General features: G+C 41.1%; 2 protein-coding genes across 4 annotated transcripts; one reads left to right on the top strand and one right to left on the bottom strand.

Annotated features, from left to right (window-relative positions):
• Positions 1 to 912: 912 nt before the first annotated feature.
• On the bottom strand, positions 913 to 12748 carry ALG10 (ALG10 alpha-1,2-glucosyltransferase; the record flags this gene model as incomplete). Of its 2 annotated transcripts, none has more annotated exons than XM_083701570.1 (3): positions 913 to 7675; positions 8844 to 9038; positions 12584 to 12748. In XM_083701570.1, the coding sequence occupies 3 exons, from the start codon at positions 12746 to 12748 to the stop codon at positions 6620 to 6622; spliced, it is 1416 nt and encodes a 471-aa protein (XP_083557696.1). In that variant the 3' UTR covers positions 913 to 6619. The 2 variants fall into 2 exon arrangements, with proteins under 2 accessions (XP_083557696.1, XP_083557697.1); XM_083701571.1 differs by lacking the exon at positions 12584 to 12748 and adding an exon at positions 9315 to 9410.
• On the top strand, positions 12691 to 20711 carry TPRKB (TP53RK binding protein). 2 transcript variants are annotated; one of them, XM_083701682.1, is made up of 6 exons: positions 12691 to 12830; positions 14664 to 14735; positions 15835 to 16018; positions 17172 to 17294; positions 18768 to 18944; positions 20290 to 20711. In XM_083701682.1, the coding sequence occupies exons 3-6, from the start codon at positions 15875 to 15877 to the stop codon at positions 20374 to 20376; spliced, it is 531 nt and encodes a 176-aa protein (XP_083557808.1). In that variant the 5' UTR covers positions 12691 to 12830; positions 14664 to 14735; positions 15835 to 15874; the 3' UTR covers positions 20377 to 20711. The 2 variants fall into 2 exon arrangements, with proteins under 2 accessions (XP_083557808.1, XP_083557809.1); XM_083701683.1 differs by lacking the exon at positions 12691 to 12830 and adding an exon at positions 13083 to 14430.
• Positions 20712 to 21814: the final 1103 nt, after the last annotated feature.

Genomic DNA, 21814 nt, shown 5'->3' with positions numbered 1-21814 from the left:
GTCATGGTGGCCAGTTGAAAGCGAGGGGGGAGCCTGAGCGACTGAGGAAGAAATTCAGCACAGGATCCGTGCTTCGCAAGACGAAAAAAATCACAAGACGAAACAACCCGCGGAACGAATTAATTTCGTCTTGTGAGGCACCACTGTATACTGGGGGAAATCGCTTTTCAAAAATGACTCCGTTAGGGAAAATCTTCTGAGGAGAAATCAGCTGATGGGTTTAAAGAATTTCCATGAGGACTTTAAAAACAATTCACAAACTGGTGTGGAAATGGGAACAGAACTTATGGTTGGAAAAATGAGAAACCAAGAGAAACCAAAACTGATTGATTCACCCAACCCTGGTTTCAGGACATATCCTCCATGTGGCACTAGAAATATGCCCAGAAATAATTGTGAGATTAAAAAAGAAATATAGGCAACAAAATAGGAATGGGGAATGCTGGATGAGAAAGTGAAGGCTTGATGATAAGTGGGACATCTGCTTACAGTGTTTCCTAACACTGGCCAAACTTTATGGCCAAATAACCAGATTGCTTACCCAAACCTTCACTCAGTCACAGGCCAGCAACATAAAAAATGGTCTGTCGAAAGTAATAACATATCACAGTTGAAAGCTGTAAGGGGATACAAGGACAAGGCAGTGTTAAGCATTTCATAGATTCCACCAATTAAATATGACAGCTAATCAAAGACAAAATCAGGAAAGCTGCAGGTTTAGAGAGAGCAAAAGCCACCTAATCAGTGAAAACAATGAAGGTGACAGATGTAGAAATATGAACTGTAAAACTGTTAATATTCCGCTATCCATTCGATTCAGACATATGGTGCATACAATGCCGAAGAATGATACTACATTAATTTAGTAATCAAATAGCATGTAAATGAAAGATGCTCACTACAAGCCAAAGCCACCTTAGTGAAATTCTTTATTATAACATCGCACCCACAATAATGCGGGTGTTCCAAAATTATTAAGGGAAAGCACACGTATAATGTAACAAAAGGACACAAGGTTACAATTTTAAAAAAACAACAATTTTCCTGAAAATGAAGAGGCAGTTGCTTTATTTTATATACTCACAAACAACAGCAGTCTTGATTTGGCATCTTTAACATGAAAGTGATTCCTTCATGTTTCATATATTGTGTATTTAGATCATTCTCATAATTGAGACCAGCTACCTAGTCCCAGAGCCACTTTTTTTCTATAAAGGGACATCTCCAGTGGCTTGCCTTGCAATTTATATGGCATCCTAAACTATCCAAAAAAGCAGCATCTTAAACCAGTGATTGTGTACGCAGTACAGTCACAGCAATAAATATACAAGGGCGTCCCCTTTCACAATACACCCCTTTGCACACACAGAGCTGCCCTCTCCACTGAAATAAACGCAGCAGCCAAGACACACAGGACTCTCTATACTGAAGGTTAATGTACAACAAGCCATTAAGACCACAACTATTTCTTTCTCGGCACACAATAGAGAAGTTGGGTCAGATTCCCTCACTTTGAAATATTCCTTTCATCGCATGGTAGCTCCACATAACGTTATAGCCATTCTATAACGTTCTGTAGAACTTGTTCCAAACATTTCTGCGGAAAAGAAACCTTATGGTCAGTTTGTTCAGCCACTTTGGCCTTTAGTGGTTAGGGATCAGGCATACCCATAGGTAAAATGGGTTCATACTTAGTGCAAACTTTGTTGACCTGGTCATATCACTATTCACAGTCTGCAGGCACAATTCATAGCATCTCTCCAAACCCACTATTTTACTTTTTTTGTTTCCTCTTGTGCCCAGCAGAGAGAAACATATTCGCCTTCTCTTCCAAGACAGAAAAGCAAGAGGCGAGTACACAAAGTCCTGGCCCATAATCCCAGGACTGTTTTCTTATCTTTGCATTTTTTGACATAGGAAGCTCCCAGGACATTGGTCCACGTAGCTCGGTATTGTCTAGAACGGGTTGCAGAAATTTATCGTCTGCTTTACCAAGCCTAAATGCCAGTAGGTGGGAGTTAGTAAAGGTAAAGGGACCCCTGACCATTAGGTCCAGTCATGGCCGACTCTGGGGTTGCGGCACTCATCTCGCTTTTTGGCCAAGGGAGCCGGCGTACAGCTTCTGGGTCATGTGGCCAGCATGACTAAGCCGCTTCTGGCGAACCAGAGCAGCGCATGGAAACGCCGTTTACCTTCCCGCTGGAGCGGTACCTATTTATCTACTTGCACTTTGACGTGCTTTCGAACTGCTAGGTTGGCAGGAGCAGGGACCGTGCAACAGGAGCTCACCCTGTCACGGGGATTTGAACCGCTGACCTTCTGATCGGCAAATCCTAGGCTCTGTGGTTTAACCCACAGCGCCACCCGCATCCCTCCCAAGGTGGGAGTTAGTTGACTGCAAAACCAAGTTGACTATCTATAGATAAGACTGACCTGCACCTAACCTTTCCATTCTGCGATCGTCCCAATGATAACTTTTCCACTTCACATACTGGGAACCTACTGCTATGTGATATGTTGGCAAAAGGAAACTATCTAGAGAAAGAAAAGGTGGTTGTGGTTGTCGAGAATTAAGGAAATGTGACAGATGTACATATTCTGGGAAGCAGACCTCCTTGGTTCTGCACGCCTCAGCAGAATGTAGGTGACATTTAACACACAAAGTCAAACTAGCAGATGGCTCCAAGCCCTCTGAGGATACATCTTTTTTAAGCCCAACTTACTCCACCGTTAAAAAATAATTAATATTTTAGAGAGAGGCCTTCTGCTCTAGTTGAACAATACGGTGCTCTTCCTTTCCGTAACAGAACTAGATGAATCCTGTCATAGCGAAAGAATGATTATCCTAAGTATAAAGTACAGGAATTTTCTATAAATTCAACAGGATTTCTACTGCCTTAAACACTGCAGTCTACAAATACTATTAAAAAAAATATTCACAATGCATTAAGAAAAGCTGATTTTTGAAACACACCGTTAGACTAAGATAAACACAAATTACTGGGGGGGGGGGGGAATCACAGAACATGATGGTCTTCGAATGTTTTAACCTCAATAACTCTAGAAGTGACATAAAATTTCTAAAAAGATTAATAAAACCCTGCTAGACAGATGAATAGGAAAGACAGCTCAACAGTGCCACCTTGTGAATTTAGTTAACCAGTATTTCTTCCTTGCTGTTTAAAGAATTTAGAGTTATGTTGGGTTTTTTATGGAATGCGTATCCTTAATCTATTTAAAACCACTGACAATAAACATCTGGAAGAGGGGGCATCTCTAATTAACAAGTACTTCATTTGTTAAAGGGTTAGGGAAAAGGTATAAAAATTCAGTTATTCCTCTGAAAATAGCCACAAGTCCAGCCCTTAGAAACACTGCTCACTCTTCTCATGCTAAACACTGAATAAAATGATAACTTCTGAATAAATATGTCTCCCTGTTTTGCAAAACAGGGCAAAACAATTAAATTGATCCTGGGGATTTCTCAACTAGGGGTTATGCAGATAGTCCTAGCTCTGGTTAGATTATGGTTCTGGTAACACCAAGGTTGCAGGTTTGATCCCCGTGTGGGACAAAGTCTATGATTACTTTTGGGTTGAATTTCCCGCACGTTGTGCTGCAGGGTAATTGCATGACACAAAAATGGCAAGCCTTGCTACCAAAAGTGCACAATACCTCTTACATAGTCATTCATGTCCACATTTCGCAGTGCAATACTGTCACAGTGCAGCAGGGGAAGAATTTGCCACAAAGGGACTGGTGTGACACAACCTTCGGTTAAGAAACTCTGCCCAGGTTGCATGTTTTGAGAGATGAGAGATTTATGCCAATTTGCAGCTTGGTTTAGGACAAAAAACTGTAGCCTGAAATAGATTTCTTAAGACATTATTGTATGCTATAAGTCTTTCCAATTGCATTTTCTGATATAAAACTTATGTAAAGTTATAGAGAAGTTTGCTGCAAAATCATAGTAAGCATAAGGTACTTCAGCCATGCCTTATTATCCACAGCTTCTGTGTGTGTCTTCAACATGTCAGGTAGAAAAAAATCAGGTGCAGTTCTTTCTAGAACGCAGATAATACATAGGGACTCATTCACCTCCTGGATTTCTGCTTTCAAAAAAGCTAGTTAACACAGAGAACTGTTTTAGCTTACTTATTAACCTAACCTAGATTTATAGCCTGCTTTTAAAGTCCAAAGAAAGTGTCCCAAAGGGACTATTCTGAATGGCAACAGCTCTCAAAGGTTATCTTCTGGAACCTCTTCCCAACACTGCTCCAAAAGGATACTTACCAGTAACTAGAGGTGTAAGAAAGTGAACCTGAAACCTGCATGTATAATATGCACTTTTCCACTGAGCTATGAGTCTTTCCCAGAGGTGTAAACTCCTCCAAAATGAAGGAAACTGAAGTCAATATGTGAAAGTTACTCTACACGCAACTATTGAAAGAGATTTCCCTAGCACTCGAAGCTGCAAGTTCGGCGTTGTATTTCTGCAGCACGGAGAGATGCTCTGTGCCAACAGTGCCTATTCCTAGTGGTGGCTGGAATGGGAATAAAGAAGTAGGAATCAAAACTTTGTATTAACCACAAGTGGCAGTTATACTGGCACGCTGAAGAACAGTAAATTTAAAAGGTCCGTGATAATAAGGAAGATTCTCGTTTTGAAATCTTTTGTAAGTTGTGCGCATCATTTCAGAAGCCCTGTGGATTTCATTTACAATTAATAGAAGCCATGAACAATACCAGTTATCTTTGTACTATTGCCTTTTGAGTTTCTGAACTGCATTTTCAAAAGACTCCAATCAAACCCACAAGACCCATCTCAAAAAGCAGATTAGTGCTATTAACCATTAATGCTAGCTGAAAGCAATAACAAACAGCTCATTATTGCTTTGTTTATTTCTCCAAGAACCTTGATTAGGAAACTTCAGCTGCATCTTATTTTTATTAAACCAGTAAGCTAAGTAATTTATTCTTTTTGGCCTGTGTTTCAATTTAAAATGTTCACATCCTGCATAGCGTAAGATGTTCCTGTTAAACCAATAAGGAAAATTCATGTTGTATTCTGAAGCCCTGTACTCTGGACATCAGCCACTAAAGTTAATCAGATTTTTTGAAATATTTTTAGTATTATTTATTATTTAGATATCTAATGGCATTTGCCTGGAAATGGTTTGAAGTTCAAACTCTTTCATTGCTAAATTTCATCCTGTTATTTCACATAAGAACTACTCAGAGCCCATTTGACCAGAAGATAACAAGAACGCCATCAGAATGGACTGGCAAATGTATATACCCTGCTCTATCTTAGGCGAGAGATGGGGAACCTGTGATTTTACTTTTTAAAAGAAACCATACATTTCCAGCTGCCATAATTACAAAATAACAGCAAAAGCAAGCACAGAAACAATAAGGAAGATAATTCTACAACGTTTTGAGAGCTGGCATACACTGAAAGCGAACAAATGGAGGCAGCCCTTGGAAATTCTTGCCTGTTCATCCTCAATGGATACAAAATTCTCAAAACATTGCAGAATCAATGCAAAGGGTGCAAAAGTTGGGCAAGGCATTGAGACAAGGAAGGTTGAACCACTCAAGTCTTAAGGGTGTTTATGCTAAAAAAAAAACCCACAACTCTACTGGGTTCAATGGAACTTTCTGATAAGTTATTAGACTTAAAACCTAGTAGCATAATCCTATGCATGCTCAGAAGGAAGACCCAGTGTTCAGTGGGGCTTACTTAGGAAAGTGTGCATAGGAACACAGCCTTAAATACTCAGCTATACTTTAAACTTCATTGCTTTCATCAGAACTTCTTAAAGATACGGAATGTGTTAAATGTGCTAACCTGCTGTAGCCTGGCATCCAGCATGTTAAGTGACATGCAGATTAGGTTAATTGCATGATGTGTAAATCAACTGTGGTCCTCGAGCACACAGTAGATTTCAGTGTTCTTTATTCTTGCCATTTTATTCCTGAGGCCCCATTTTCAAGTTCATTTGGGTTGCAGTAAAGGTAATTGTCACCCACTAACTTTCACGCGTAAATTTCTCCATGGTGAACAGTTCCTGCAAATGAGCTTCAACATATTGATATGTGAGACTCAACCCATTTTGGAGAAGACATGCTTTCCAAGTAGTAAAATCTGAATTCTTGATAGCACTAGTGCAGGAACAAGGCATCCTTACCAAGCAAAAACTACGTTTATGAGCTGCATTGCAGTAAACGAATCATATCAAAAATTAACCTATTGGACCTAAGCTACGCCACTGTTTTCCATCTTTTCGTTGCATACAGCTAGGAACACACACAGATATATTGAAAACATCCCAGATTTATAGCCCCTGCAACATAGCAAGCATGATGTAAACAAATTTATTCACATTAGTTTTTTGTGGTTTAATTTCCCTGATCTTATATTTATTAATTCCCAGGATTTTAACTGTATAAAAATGGCTTTTCAATATCTGCAAAAACAGTGCATCAGATTTCACATTCACTGCCAGTTACAAACATCCAGAATGTTTCTTTTTTCCTTGGTAAGAGTTTCAAAGCCTGCAGTCTCTTATTTGCTACAGGAAAAGTCCTAGAATTGAGTCATCCCATATGTCCCAAATTACCACATAAACCTTTGGATTTCCTCGCTGTTCGGCCATTGGAAAGGTTTGTTCAAAAAGATATGAAAAGTCACCACGTTCACCAAAATATAAAAAGCCAATTCCAGGAAAAGTTTAGAAAGCGATGGCACAGGAATATTCAGCCTGTATATGATATATGGCAAAATGAAGTAACGGAACTCTAATAGCTTCTGGGGAACTGTAACAACAAACAAACATAAAAAATATACCAAATTCCAGAAAACAGATTTTGATTTCAGTGCATCTGTGAAACTCCAGCCAGCAAATATATAGACTGGAACTAATATGTACTTCACCAGTTCGTGTCTTTGAAAGATCTTTCTCCATATGTAAAATGTGTAATGCCTGTTGTCTGCAAGCAAGTATTTGTGAGCAAACGTAAACTTCCAGACGAGGAATAGAGAGACGGTGGTGAGGATGCTGTATCGCAAAAAATGCTTCTGGACGGAACGGAGAAAATTGACCATTTTGCCAGGGGTTACTAGGTGAGGAAAGGAAAAAACGAGAGTAAAAGAAAGGAAATAGAAAAGCTGGGGGAAATGCAGACAGGCTTCATGGCTGCTCCTGTCGCCAACAACAATGCCGTCATTGAGGACCACAAAAGTGAAGAAAACCAGCACCATTGTGATGTATGGCCATGTCAAGAGCAAGAGAGTGGTTAGGTTTTTAAGTGACATGAGGTAGGCCTGGAGAAACCTGAAGAGTCTGAGGAGTTCTGAAAAGGATCCCTTTGCAGGCGAGTTCTTCTGCTCTTTGCTTTTCGACAGCTCTGCCTTCCAGGCCTCGCTTAGTTTTTGTGCAACGACACTTCCTCCGCAGAACACAGTCCATACAATGTTGGTCTGACGAAACATGAAGCCGCAGAACCCAAGCAGGGCCGACGTTTTGTGATTGCCGTAAAGGCACATTAAATAAGCAAAGAGAGTGAAGAAGGTTGAGCCTGTATCGGTATAATAAAGGAATGTAAAAAAATAAAGAGTTGGAAATGCTGCGAGCGTCAAGGTTGACAGAATTCTCTGGAATCCAGAGGCAGCCTAGAAAGGGCGACGAAAAAGAAGAATTAGGACTGTTGCTTCCATTATGAATTAGTAACAAAATGGACAACCACTGGAAACTTCGTTTGCGCAAGCACCACCGAATTGGACAGGCATCTCAAATCATTTGTCGCAAACCATTTTGTTTTAAGGTTAACTTCCAGGATTTCAACTGCTAAAAACAGAACTGCCAACTGATTAAATAAGTTAAATCATCTTTAATCAAGTGCATTTCACTTGATTAATGTTCTGATTAAAATCATGCATTGATAAAAACAATACTTCTGAAGCAAGAAGCATGCTTTTTTGTTTTTAAGTGATGCACCACTCCTCCTCCTCCTTTGAATTTATATACTGTCCTATACCCAGAGGTCTCACATATGTAACATTAGGCATTCTCTTAAAAAAAAAAAAGGATTTCCTTTTCTCTCACAGGCACAAAGAATCCCTGTTCTAAGAGGGTGTTTGTAATTTGCAGTTTATATAAGCATTTGTATTTTTAAAATAATGGCCTAAATCTAACATTGTGCTTAATCCCACTGACTTCAGTGAGTTTAAAATTTAGAACCATATTTTTTCTTTTAAAAAATACATTGCCTGATTAATGGAAGGGGATAACTTTTTTGCTTACTATTATTTTTTAACTGGTTAATCCTAACCAATTAATCTACCAAGCACTGCAACCCTAGTAAAAACCACATTTCTGACCAAATGACCCATCAAGAGTAAGACTGGATTCCCATAAACACTTACCTGGGACTACATGGCTCTTACTTCTGAGTAGACTTGTATAGGATTGCACCCAAAATGAATATTGCTAAGATCCTGAACATAACATAGTGTAAACCATCGCAAAATCCTTAAAAAGTCCTGATGACTGCATTACAAGCCTATGAAAGACCAATGTGACTTGTAGTCACAGGTGTAATATTAAGCACATGCATAAATCTTTGCTTGCCACGTGCGCAAAAAGCTTCTAAAAGTACTTGCTTTTAGAAAAAACAGGAAGGCAACATAGTCTAAGATCCAAATGTTATTGCAGAAACAGAATGAAATGCAGCTACATCATAATGGAAGAGTTTAGAGTTTTGCCAAGCCTCTGACACATTAATGGTGCTACTGTGTATAGGAATGACACTCTTTTAAGTGTGATACATTTGCACTGTACCTTTTTATGGTGCATCCTGCAAAAAAGCAAATATAGTAAATAGAAGTTCCCAATGCTGAACAGAAGATTAATGAATCTGAGCATTCCTGTAGAGCAGACTATGCTTCCAGACCACCCAAAGAGCCACGCTGCAGGTTTCACAATTCCAACTGACACCAAATATAAACCAGGAAGTGTAGTAATCATGGGGTCCCACTGCAAAAAGAGAGAACAGAAAGACAATAAAATTAAAAAGCTCAGAAATGTGTTTTTATAATTAGAAAAACAGAATGCAAAATTAATGAATTCAATTAAACTCCTGCTTCCTCTTTCTGTTATTCCCATGTATATTATTATTATTATTATTATTATTATTATTATTATTATTATTAACAGAGATTTGTACATCTCCCTGTGCAGAAATTAGTGTTCCAGGTATATGGGAAATTAAATCATCTTGGGAGAGAGATGAAAATCCCTGATTCACATTACATTGGCAGTTTCAAAAATGAAATGCACGTCATTTGTGTCACTTTTTTTTTTTTTGCTAAGGACGCAGTCTGCCGAAGTCATGTTTTAGAATTTTTGTTTAAACAGAAGACAAAGTTCCATCTTAACTGAATTCCATTTAACTGATTCTTGTTCAGTGGTACCTCGGGTTAAGTACTTAATTCGTTCCGGAGGTCCGTTCTTAACCTGAAACTGTTCTTAACCTGAAGCACCACTTTAGCTAATGGGGCCTCCCGCTGCCGCCACGCCGCCAGAGCACGATTTCTGTTCTCATACTGAAGGAAAGTACTTAACTCGAGGTACTATTTCTGGGTTAGCGGAGTCTGAAGTGTCTGTAACCTGAAGTGTCTGTAACCTGAAGAATATGTAACTCGAGGTACCACTGTATGCTATACAATTTGATATGTCAATATTCGACTATATGAGTCGGCTAACCCTTAATGCCAAACAGCGTTGGGTACAAGCTGGGAAATTACAAATTAGGGCTTGTTTCCAAATCATGATCTAGTGTTATAGATGAACTGGCCCTTGCATCCTCTTAGCTGTCTCATATAGTCAACTGGGTTTCATCTCTGAAATGTCTCTGATAGCTCATTCTGAACCGCTAGCCAAGAATCTGGTGGGTTTTTCCCTGACATATTAAAAAAAATTGTCCCTTTCTGACTATCCCAACTGCTAAGTCTATGTAAAGCCGAAATCGGCATCACTGCATGCTTACTGCCAAACAGTTGCAACAGGCTAGAAAAGTTATATGTGCTAATCCCTGCATAAAAGCTATTTGGGCAGCAATGGGGAACTTCCAGCCAGCTGGCCTAACTAGGCTGGCACAGGTCCGAATTTGACACTTAAGGCCAGTTCCCACAAGCTGCCACTCTGCCCCACAGCCGGCATCATCTATATGATGTCACGTATGATGCAGGTATAGGTGCAGCTAGCAACTGGCTGCATAAGATGAGGTCCTCATTGTTCTTTTGCAAGCAGGGTTCCCTCTCAGTGCTGATCAACTGATCACCATTGATCATAACAGGTAGGAATGGGCCAATATATATGTAGACTGTCCCTGGATAAAGTGAATTATTTTCTTTCAAGTTCCCAAAGTTCTTAACCTAGCTCAAGGTTTCATCAGAACTAGCCAGATGCAACTAAACATTCTGTTTTGGTGAGAAGAACTTGTGCAGTCTAACGATTATTCTATTTATTACCCATTGCTACTTATATCAGGAAAGTGGTAAATTGCGTGGTAATAGTCACTGGATGTGAAGCAAGATCTGAGTGATGTTTCATATTCCATTTAGTGAAAGTACATACCGTTTTTAAGTACTTTTTATAAGTAAGCTGCCACTGAAATTATGCTATTATTTCTGAAGGAAGGCTTGTAGGTGGAGCCTATGTATAAATTGTGGGTCTTTGAAATAACTGTAGGCAGGAATTTTGCCTCATACAACAATCCTGTATCACTTACTTTGGAGTAAGCCCAATCAAACTCAATGGGATTTACTTCTGAATACCCATGTATAGAATTGTGTTGTTAATGCGCTCTGCTTCAATGTTCATGTATGATGCGCACAGATTGCTGCTGCAGACTTACTGAGGACAGTTGAGGGGGAGAGTAAAGTGAACAGGGAAGGATTTAGAAAGATTAGGACTGTAATCCCTTGGGCTGCACAAATAAAGGGGGGAAATGGAGTTTCTAAGGAACTGCAATTGCAGCACCGATGCTGCTCCAGAATCTGTTTCCCATGCCAGGACTCTGACGAGAAACATGTAAATTGATTTTTATAAAGGGAAGAGTCTCTGAAAGTGAGCAGATTGCATTGTACAATTCCTCATCAATTAGGGTTGGAATTGGGGGTGGGCTTTCCGTATCAAAGGGTACAGTTTGGGGGCACTTTGAGCCCCAGCGCTTACCTTAAAAATCAGAATTATGGGACACAACTGGGCACCATCAAGACCTTGCGGTCCCGTTGGGAAAGTGAAACACATGAAGAGCTTTGCAGACTGAAAGCAGCTCTTTTACACACATGATTTAATTCTTATAGCTGTATATCAGAAGTTGTCCTTCGCCATCTGTCTTGTATAGTACAGGATTGCCCCATATTTCAAGGTAAATTTTTACTTCCTGTATCGGTAACAGTTTTGTCCTGCATTTCAGGTCTTCCCCTCTCTTTGCCAAGTTAGAGATCCTCTCCCAAGGCACATGTTTGAAAAGCTGTGCATTTAAGCACGGACAGATCTACAAACTCATGTGTATGTGTGTGCATGCGACAAATTCCAGACGGGCCACCCTAAAAGGCTGCAATAGATGGCAATGGATTGCTTTGAAGTCACTTGGGGGAGGAAAATCATCATCATCACCAGTGATTTTTTCTGGGGGGATGCATACCCCTAAACATTTTGTGAATCTAAGTTTGGCCTCATTAAGGGGCAATATTTCAATATGAGTAGGAAAATGAGAGTATCCCTAAACATTTTAAAGGGGGAAAAGCACTGATAATCACCCAACTGCCCCACCCCGCCCTGTATTTTGCCAGAACAAAAGTGGCAACCCTAGTTCTAAACCCTGATGGCCAAATTCAGATTTGCAGGGCTTGAGTAGTAATAATAATGATAATGATAATAATAATAATAATAATTTATACCCTGCCCATCTGGCTGGGTTTCCCCAGCCACTCTGGGTGGCTTCCAACAAAACACTAAAATACAACCTATTAAACATTAAAAGCAACCCTGTATCGGGAATGTTTTAGTATCTAATGCTTGACAATTTTTTTAAGTGCTGTAAGCCGCCCAGAGTGGCTGGGGAAACCTAGCCAGATGGGCGGGGCATAAATAATGAAATAATAATAATAATAATAATAATAATTATTTAGCATAGGCTTCCCTGCACCCCTTGACAGATGCCCTGCAAATCATAACTGGAAAGGTACGTGCGTGAGGTGTAAAACCTACAAGATCCGACAAACTACCCCTCTGCTTTGACTCAAGGCGGGCGAATTAAGAGCAGGTGAAAGGGGGGGGGGCTCGTGTCGGACTCCATCTCCCATCAACCCCCGCCATCAAGAGCCACGCCGAGGGATGATGGGAGTTGTAGTCCAGCTGCGGCCCGGCGAGTCCCCCCTAGACCTAGCCACCCCTGAACAAACCCCTTCTAGTCGCCTGGGATAAAAGAGGGCGAGGAAGGCGGCCGTGGCAAACAGAGGCGGACTTGGTTATCCCCTCAGCCCGAGCGGCTTCCCGCCCGGCCTACCTACCTGCTGGAAGCGCCCCTCGCAGTAGGCGTGCGCCTGAGGGACGTGGAAGGCCTCGTCCATGTAGGGCGAGCGCTGCTGTCGGTTGAGCGCCGAGAAGAGCAGGCAGGAGGCGAGGAAGGCGCAGCTGAGCGCCGCCGAGAAGTAGTAGGCCTCGGAGCGCTCCATTGCTGGCGCCGGCGGTCGGGAAGGGAACCGGGCAAGAAACGCGAGGCCCGCCCGCCCGCCGCCTCAGGACAAGGCGAGCCCGGTAAGCCTGAGACGCTGCTGCCTCGCGCGGTCGCCCAACCCCCGGCTCGGCGTTGTCCTCTCAGGCGGGGGAAGCCGCTGCTTCAAGCGGAGCCTTGAGGGGAAGGGGCTGCCGGGGACCCTCTCCGCCCCTCCTCCGAGAGCCAGGCCGGGCGCTTGGCGAATAGCTCCCTTTTTTTCCCAAGCTCGCCTTGAAAAGCGTGTGTGTGTGTGTGTGTTATTGCCACACTTTGTGCAACGGCTTCCGTGTCGCGTGTGAGCTTTGAAAAAATAATATTTAAAAAAAATACTTTTCAAGTTTACGCATTTTCCCCATTTTTATACCTTTCACTCATTTTACAAACATTTCTTTCTTTTTTAAAAAAAATATTTATACTTTCAAGTTTATGCATTTCACCAGCTTTATACATTTCACTCATTTTACAGTCCTTTTGACATTTCAAAACTTGGACTTCCTTCCCCCTCTTTCTGCAGCTCCATAACTTTACTTTCAATATTTTCTGCCTATTGCAAATTAACTCAATGTGCTCATTTATTCATCTTCTTTAAATATATACTCTTATGAAATGGCAGGTTATTACAATAATCCTGGCAAATGTTTTTATCTGTTACCCAGTCAGATGGATGGGGTATAAATAATAAAAATTATTATTACAGTATTAATAATCTGTAAATATTCAGTAAACCATTTCCATTCTTTTATATTTTTTTTAAATGTTCTCTCGATTTCTTATTGTTCCAGTAAGTTTCACCCCATTTCTGCATATTCCAAAAGTTTTTGTGTCCATTTTTCCTTTGCTGGGACTTGTCACACGTGAGCTCCCTGTGTGCAGATTGCAGCCCCTCCTGATATAGGCAAAAATAGGGGTGGTTGGCTTTTGTTGCCCAACTCCCCAGTACCCCTAAATCCAGGATCGGTCAGAGATGAATGGATAGAGGCAGGATCTAGTGGAAACCAAGGTGAATCTAGCAAGGAGGCGAAAGAGACCCAAAACGTCTCTTTTCAGGGTTTGCATTTTGGCTGGAGAAGGACATCCCCTCTACAAACAGTCAGAAATTACATCCCACCCACTTGTCAGGATTTGACAAGTTTTACATAGTTCCAGTTTACACAAAAACATTAGCATTTTATAAGACCATCAGGAGGCCTGTCAGGCATCCCTCAATCTGGGCAAACAATGACAATTAATAAAAAGGAGGTTCATAGATAGAGGAGAGGAATCCTTTCAGGAACTTCCCTTGATGACTATCTGATTACCTGTTCTCAGGCAAGGGGGATTAAGGAAGCAGAGGAAATATTTGCAGTCTTTAGGAGAGCCAAGATGGCTTTTGGATTGCTCTCCTGTACTATTTTAGACATGTGGTTTGTATACTTATGTATGTGTGTTTACCTTGTGCAATCATCAACATTTATTCTATATTTGAGATCTTAGAATTCCTATAGCACTCCCAAAGGTTCCTATTTTCAAGGGATTTACAGAAGCCATCACACTTTTCAGTTTGAACTCTGAATACCCCGCTTTTCCTTAGGACATCCCTAAGGAGGTTTGAGAGCGAACATCCTTTTCCTGTCGTCAGCCAGCCAGTCACTTTATTCAGAGGTAGTCTGTCCCTGAATCTTGAGGTTCCATGCATTTTTATCTGATGTGCAAGGGGGGGGGGGGTGAGTTGCAGAAATTGTTAAATGCCAGAATATAAACAAGGGTCTAAATTTGAGGCCACAGGCCAAAAGACCCTCCTGCCCCACCCCTTGGATGTGCACACATACGTAGAAGGAAGATAATTGAATATTAAGATCTTATTTTGTTGTTTTTGCTTATCTGCTTCTGCACAGGACCAACTGTGACTCACTGATCCTACTCACAGGATCATCTCGGAAAAATTAATTGGATCACCAGTGCTAAAGGTATTCATTTATGGAATTTATTTAAAAAGTGACCCCATTGACAGCAAAGATCGCCCATTAATAGCAAAGATTGCATCAGAATCATCCCTTTGTCAAGTGAAAAGTTCAAGAACACATTTGGAAACATTTTTTTAAGCTTGCAAATGGGATGTGTGTGTGTGTGTGTGAGAGAGAGAGAGAGAGAGAGAGAGAGAGACAGAAACAGAGAGACAGAGGGCAGGAAGAGCATATTTCATTTGACACATCACTCCTGAACTCTTTTTCCGTAATGAATGTCTCTTATTCTAAGCAATAACATTTCTACGGAATTTTGTAGATATATTTTTTAAAGAAACACTACGCACCAGTTCACTCTGTGAACAGACTCTGTCCAGCACAAAAGTCCCAGCACATTGCAGAGAACTCGGGGGATAGATCTGCTGTCACTTTGTGTAGGGTTTGGAAAATAAAAAAAGCAGTGATAACAACTCAGGCTGCCTTTTGCAAAAACACAGTATGGCTGTTGGAATCCAGCATCTGCAGGGTTTTCCAGAGAAGGGGTCAACGACAACTCCAGATAATGACTGGCTGAGCCAAAATGTATAAACACTGAAATGCAACGTATTTTTAAATGCTGGTTTGGCCGTGAAAGTCATGTATGTATTGTACTTCTGCACAATGAGAGGGTACGAGTCTTACATTGTTGTTTAAATCAGAAAAGCTCAATATAACTATAAAAATTAGTATGAGCGATATTCCCAAAGCTGATGCACGTCTTGCATTTTTGCACTGTGTCTTTGTTGAAGAATGGCAGGCCGCATAAACCCTGTGTACTTAACAAGATCAGACTGCTTGAATCAGAATAAATTTAGAGCATAAACTTTTCAAAGTAGTTCGGTTTTTCCAGCTGCTGACATGGAACACAGTCACTAGGCCAAGTTCATACTAATCTTGTGCAGACTTGACAACTTTTGAAATGTCTCTATGGACTGTAGCCTTAATAAGTAAAACTCTATGGACTGTAGCCTTAATAAGTAGCTTAATAAGTAAAACTACTAGGCAAAGAGCAAACACAAAAGTATCAACAATACCCGTTGGTCACTTTTTATAAATGTTCCAGGTTTGACTGATTCAGAAGCAGCATACTGCTGTGTTGCAAGATGCAGTGTTTAACACATCGACTGGAACTGTTTCCTGACTGCCTTGTTACTCTTATCCTGTTTAATGATGTGAAAAATGCTGCCACGCTAAGAAAAAAAGCAATGGAAGGAGCTATTGATGGAGCATTAATTAATCCTGCCATGGTGAGCAAATAATTTTTGTGTGTATTCATTACTGTGGTAACATAAGGTTTGCTAAACTCACAGAGCTATTTCACTCCTGCCTGTGTGAAATTCTGAGTTTCAGGAGCTGTATTAGATTTGAAGGAGAAGGCAATAGATTGCTATTCAGGTAGGAGCAGGTCAGCGAGACTGTTAACTGTGCCCAGTTGGACAAAGGTACAGATTTTTCAGGAAACTTGTGAAAGGTTGTATGAGAGAATGGATGGAACATTTACCGGGGCGCTCTGCCCTTTCTGTAGCAACTTTCCTGCATCCAAGAAACATTGTGTTTTGCTGAACACAGAGTAAAATGAATGGGGACTTTAATGGGTGTGTTCGTTCTCTACCCATCCTTGGTTCAAGCCGACCGTGTTTGATCTCTATGGCTCCCTCTGTCTCCCAGATGTCTTTGCAGGGAACTGCTGTGCTGACATGGCTAGTGAGTAGGGCAGACAAATGAGGAAATACTAGATATGTTTTGATGCTGATGGCTGCCTGAAAGTGGCCCAAAACCACTGTTTGAGAAGCACTGCCCTACTGGCTGTATTTTTGCTTCTTATTTGGACTTTGGTTTATTTGTCCTCATATTAAACCATTTTGAATATGCTAAATCAATTTCTCATTTTTTTAAAAAACTGCAAAATAGAAATTTCACATCTGGGTGAGAGAAGAGCTTTAGAAAAGTTTTCACTTTCCTCAGGATTTTAAAATGTTTATCCACATTTTCTCATGATTTTTTCTTCTTTGTTTCTTCTCAATATTCTTCTCATTATACTGCTATACTCTCTGCAAAAGGCTTTTTTTCTGGTTCTTTGCAAGATAGTGAGAGCTGTATTGATAGGATTCCGGTTTCCCCAGGTAGAAATGTGATGTGTGAATTTAATTTTCATTTAAATATCTACTTGTACTGTTACTACTGTATGTTTAGACCTCAAACATGGTTTTATTGATAGACCAAAGTTGTTTACAATGTGTGGAATTGCCCCCCCCCCCCCGCTCCTTGTTTCAACATTTAATTGATGACATAACTGGCCACTTCTAAAGTATATTTTTCCTTGTTGAACTAAGGAAAGCAGTGGGTCTATTTTGAGGCCTACCCATGGAAACCAAACTTTATTCTGTATTTTTTTGGCAGATTGTTGATCCATTTCAGTTACTCGTGGCAACGAATAAAGCTGTACATCTCTACAAGATCAATAAAATGAAGACAAGAACTCTTAACGCTGAAATAATATTCAACCTTTCCCCGAACAATAATGTAAGATGGCTGCTTACAGCATGCTCTGAATTCTTTTTTTTTCTTCTCTTTTTGCAATAATAGCACAATAAGAGCCCTGCTAGATCAAGCCAAAAGGCACATTTAGTCCAGTATTCTGGCCTCATAGGGAAGAATTTGAGCAGAACCTCCTGACTGTAACAGTGAAATAAGATTTGCTTGTCATCGAAGAAGGCTGCTAATCGAAAGGTGTTATGTATATTATTCACCACACAAAATATTTCCTGACCATCAGTTTGCCTGCACACATAGCCTTTATTAAGCCACCCTCGTCTGTGCAAGACTGAAACAAGGTCTTAACAAAGCATTCAATCTTAGGCTTCACAACTGCTGCCCTTGTACTGAGTTCATAAAATATGTAATCTGGATACTCATTTTACGAGATACTATTTTTTTTTCGTTCCCATTCAGGAATTGCCTCTGATTGTCCACTATAATCTGCCCCTACCCTGGTAAATAAGCACTGTAGGAAACAGTGTTCTTGGTTCTCTGGCTTTTCTTTTGGCTTGAGAATCCTCACAGAGGTCTGACCTATAAGAAGGCAGGCTTTCCTGTACAGGCCTGGACACTTTGTGAAACCCCTATCATCCCAGGAAAACATAACCCAGCCATGTATTTTGCCTTGTTGGCTCCCTTTCTTGTTCCTACAGATCTGGGTGGGTAGCAAAAACACTGGAGAATTGAGTTTCTGGTTGATAGTATTTTGTTTGATTGCTTACAAGTTGTGCAAGTCTGCTCTACAGCCCACACATGCAATGTGTCCTGGGCTTCCTCCAGACTCTTCCTGCAGTAATATTAGAAAGAACAAAAACCAACCAGAGGCTATCATGTACAGTACAGTGGTGCCTCGCAAGACGAAATTAATTCGTTCTGCAAGTTGTTTCGTCTTGCGGAGCACGGATTCTCTGGGTTATTAATGGTTGTAAGAAAAAGGAAACAAACTCGCAAGACGTTTTCGTCTTGCGAAGCAAGCCCATAGGGAAAATCGTCTTGCGAAGCAAAAAACGAAAAACACTTTCGTCTTGCGCGTTTTTCGTCTTACGAGGCATTCGTCTTGCGAGGTACCACTGTATTTACCCCACAAGGATCCCTACATAGAATGTGTCAACTAAGGGTCTTAGAAGTCCCATAACCGTACAGGAAGTTTATACCACTCATGCCCATCCCTTGCTTTGACACAGCTTATCATTCTTTAAATCTGACATTAAAATCCTCTGCATGTCCCTCATATAGTGACTTGAAAACACATGAATGAATATTAAACTGCCTATGATAAAATATGCCCACATTTGTTGTAAGTATTTATCTTGTGAGATAGTTAACATTTCACTTAACAACTAATTTAATCTTTTCAGAGCTTTGGAACCAAATAAATGGGAAAATATGTTTTGTGAGAGGCTCTGGGTTGCTAGGATGTGACTGACGTACATAAGAGCACACAATTCTGTGTTTTAGATTTCAGATGCCTTCAGAAAGTTTGGCATTTCAGACAGTGACACTGCCGTACTTGTTGTTCTGGTTGAAGACCAAGAGAAAACCGTGAATCTGGACGACGTAATACGTCAAGTGGAAGGCCAGCAAGTCCCCTTAGCAGATCTCCCCAAAATAACAGACCTACAGAAAGTTAAAAAGGTTTGTACAAGGTTGTCCCGGGTTAAGGGTTGAGATAAGGCAAAATATAGCATTTTTTTTGCTTCGTAATTACAATTTGCAATTGTAATTTTGCAATTACTTTTAATACTTTTAATACAGGGGGTGGGATGATCTGTGACTCTCCAGATTCCCACAGCCCCAACTAAAAGGACTGTGGCAAATGGGAGTTGAAATTCAATTTGTACTGTGCCACAGGGTGTTCATTTCTGAGATAGATGGACATATCTTAAACACATTTATTTAGCTCTCTAAATCCAGTGGGATTTCCCCCCAGCTAAGCATGGGATGCAGATGGCGCTGTGATCTAAACCACTGAGCTTCTTGGGTTTGCCGATCAGAAGGTCAACGATTCGAATCCCCGCAATGGGGTGAGCTCCCATTGCTCGGTTCCAGCTCCTGCCAACCTAGCAGTTCGAAAGCATGCCCCCAAAGTGCAAGTAGATAAATAGGTACTGCTCTGGCGGGAAGGTACGCTGCTCTGGTTTCGGTGTTCTGTTGTGCCAGAAGCGGCTTAGTCATGACCCTGGAACACAGTCTGAAGGAAGCAGACAAACGGCAGCTCCCTCGGCCTGTAAAGCGAAATCAGTTCCGCAACCCCAGAGTCGTCTGCGACTGGACTTAACTATCAGGGGTCCTTTACCTTTACCCTTAAGTATCCTTAGCAATGCAAGCATACCCCTACATTTTCTTAATCTTCTTTTGTGTCTTACATTTTCCCCACTCTGTATTGAGAGTTTTGACTACAAAGTATATTAGGGTGCAGTCCCACGGTCCCTAAAGAGGACATCCCAGCAGCCATTGGTGTTGCCATTTTTTGTGGGTGTAGAGGGAGGTCCAGAAGTAGAAAAAGAGGTCCACCCCTGGAGATCTTCTCAATTCAGCCATGGAGACCTCTGAAGCCATCCCTCCTCCCCTGTTGGCGCTGGGGGGGACAGAGAGAGAGAGAGAAGCAGCAAGTTGGGGCTGAATCAAGGGAGATTTTGGATTCATAGAATCAAAAGTCACCCCATTCCCCTAAGAAGTGTGTGAAAAAATATGACAGTCTTGGAGCTGCCATACTTATTTCCGCTCTAGCTGTCTCCTCCCCATCTTTGATTCCTGCATTGCAGGGGATTGGACTAGATGATCCTCATGGTCCCTTCCAATTTTACAACTCTTAAGATTTTATTATTTGCTCTAGCAGGGCATTGGAAATTATAGTAGCTATGCTTTGGATTCTCCCTTCTGCCTGCCATAGGATTTCTGTGCCCATTTTTTCAACTTACCTATAAAACTGGACAATATTTTGCTCCTCCGGAAAGTGACTATTCCATTTTCTTTGCAGTTGTACAAGCTAACCCCACAGGAAGAAAAAATAGGCACGCTGCTGGATGGCATCATTTGTAGAATGGCAACTAAAGATGTTTCATGAAAAAAAAAGTTAGGACATTGAAACAGTTTTAGCCCGAAACAAATGTTTATTTCAATTTTTCTGTTTGGTCGAACCAGTGTTAAAATGCCCTGGAGTCTAACTCTGATTTAATTTGGAAACGGAAGCTGTCACAATTTTATTACAAACGTGGAAGAATGTTTGGGTATTGTGATTATTTTATAATCAAGAAGTAAAAGTTTATTGTTCACTGTATTTTTGCATATTGCCCTTCTGGCAATGTACGCCAGGCGGTGCACAATTTAAAAGACTAAAAGAGAGAGAGAGTAAAAGATACAAAAAGCAAAACAATAAAATGACAGCATTCTCTCAAGTTATTGGTCTTGCTAGGTGCGAATGGTGTGGGCATTGTGGCCTTCTCCTTCCCCCTTAGTTAACGCAGTTCTTGAAGTAACCCTTGGGGGTGTGGTGGAGCTAGTAGCACTGTCAGATAAGGACTTTGGGCAGAAGTGGAGGCCGCCCTCAGGGAAACAAGGACAGGGGCCTCCAAATGAACCATGACTGGCTTACCACACTTTGAAGCAAGTGGTACGCATTACCAGATGAGCTTGTGAAGTTGTTGTATCAGTTCAGTTCCATCCACTTCGAAGACTTCGGCAAGTATCCCATCAGGTCCACTGGCTTTGTTGTTTTTCATTTGGTTAATAACTGTACACATCTCTCCCAAATTTGGAGGTACCGCAAGCAAATCCTCACCGTGATCAACTCCCATCTGGAAACCTATGTCACCACTGTGGAAGGACGTGTGGATCCAGAATTGGTCTCCACAGTCACTTACGGACTCACTGTTAAAGCTGTGTTCATGGAAGGCAGTCTTGCTCAGCTACGAGTGATCGCCAAAGAAGAAAACACATTACTATCAAAATAGGGCACATTACCACAATAGGACTGTTGAAGCCATAGTCTAAAATTGCCAAATTGTGCCACTGAGCAGAGAGGCTGATGCTGCTGTACTCTTTCTTAAAGCAGTTCCTGAATCTGTCGTATTTATCAGTACAGAACCTGGAACTAACTTTGTAGGGATTTGAATATCTGTGGTGTGATCCATACAGGCAGTCTTGGCTTAAGTGTGGGCCATCTGATGCTGTTCCTCGCAAGTATTAAGAGCTTAAGAAGAGCAGCTCGATCGGGGCCAAAAGCCCATCTGGAACAGCATCCTTTTCTCATAGTGGCCAACCATATTCCTACAGGAAGTCCGCCAGCAGGACTTAAGACAACAGCCCACTCCCCGCTTACGATCCTCAGTATTCATGCCTCTTCCTTAAAAACATTTCCCTACCTGCAATATTCTCTTCATTAGAATAAACCCTTGTCACCATCCAGGGTTACAACTGCTTTCATCCCTGATCATTGGACATGTGGTTGGGGCTTATGGAAGCTTAGTGCATGGTTACAAGTTCCCCATTCCTGTTTTAAGGTA

This window comes from Podarcis gaigeae, assembly GCF_964106915.1.
Source record: "Podarcis gaigeae genome assembly, chromosome: 10".
Lineage (NCBI taxonomy): Eukaryota > Metazoa > Chordata > Lepidosauria > Squamata > Lacertidae > Podarcis > Podarcis gaigeae.
The sequence above is the reverse complement of the archived record's forward strand: the minus strand, read 5'-3'. Positions and strand labels throughout refer to the sequence as shown.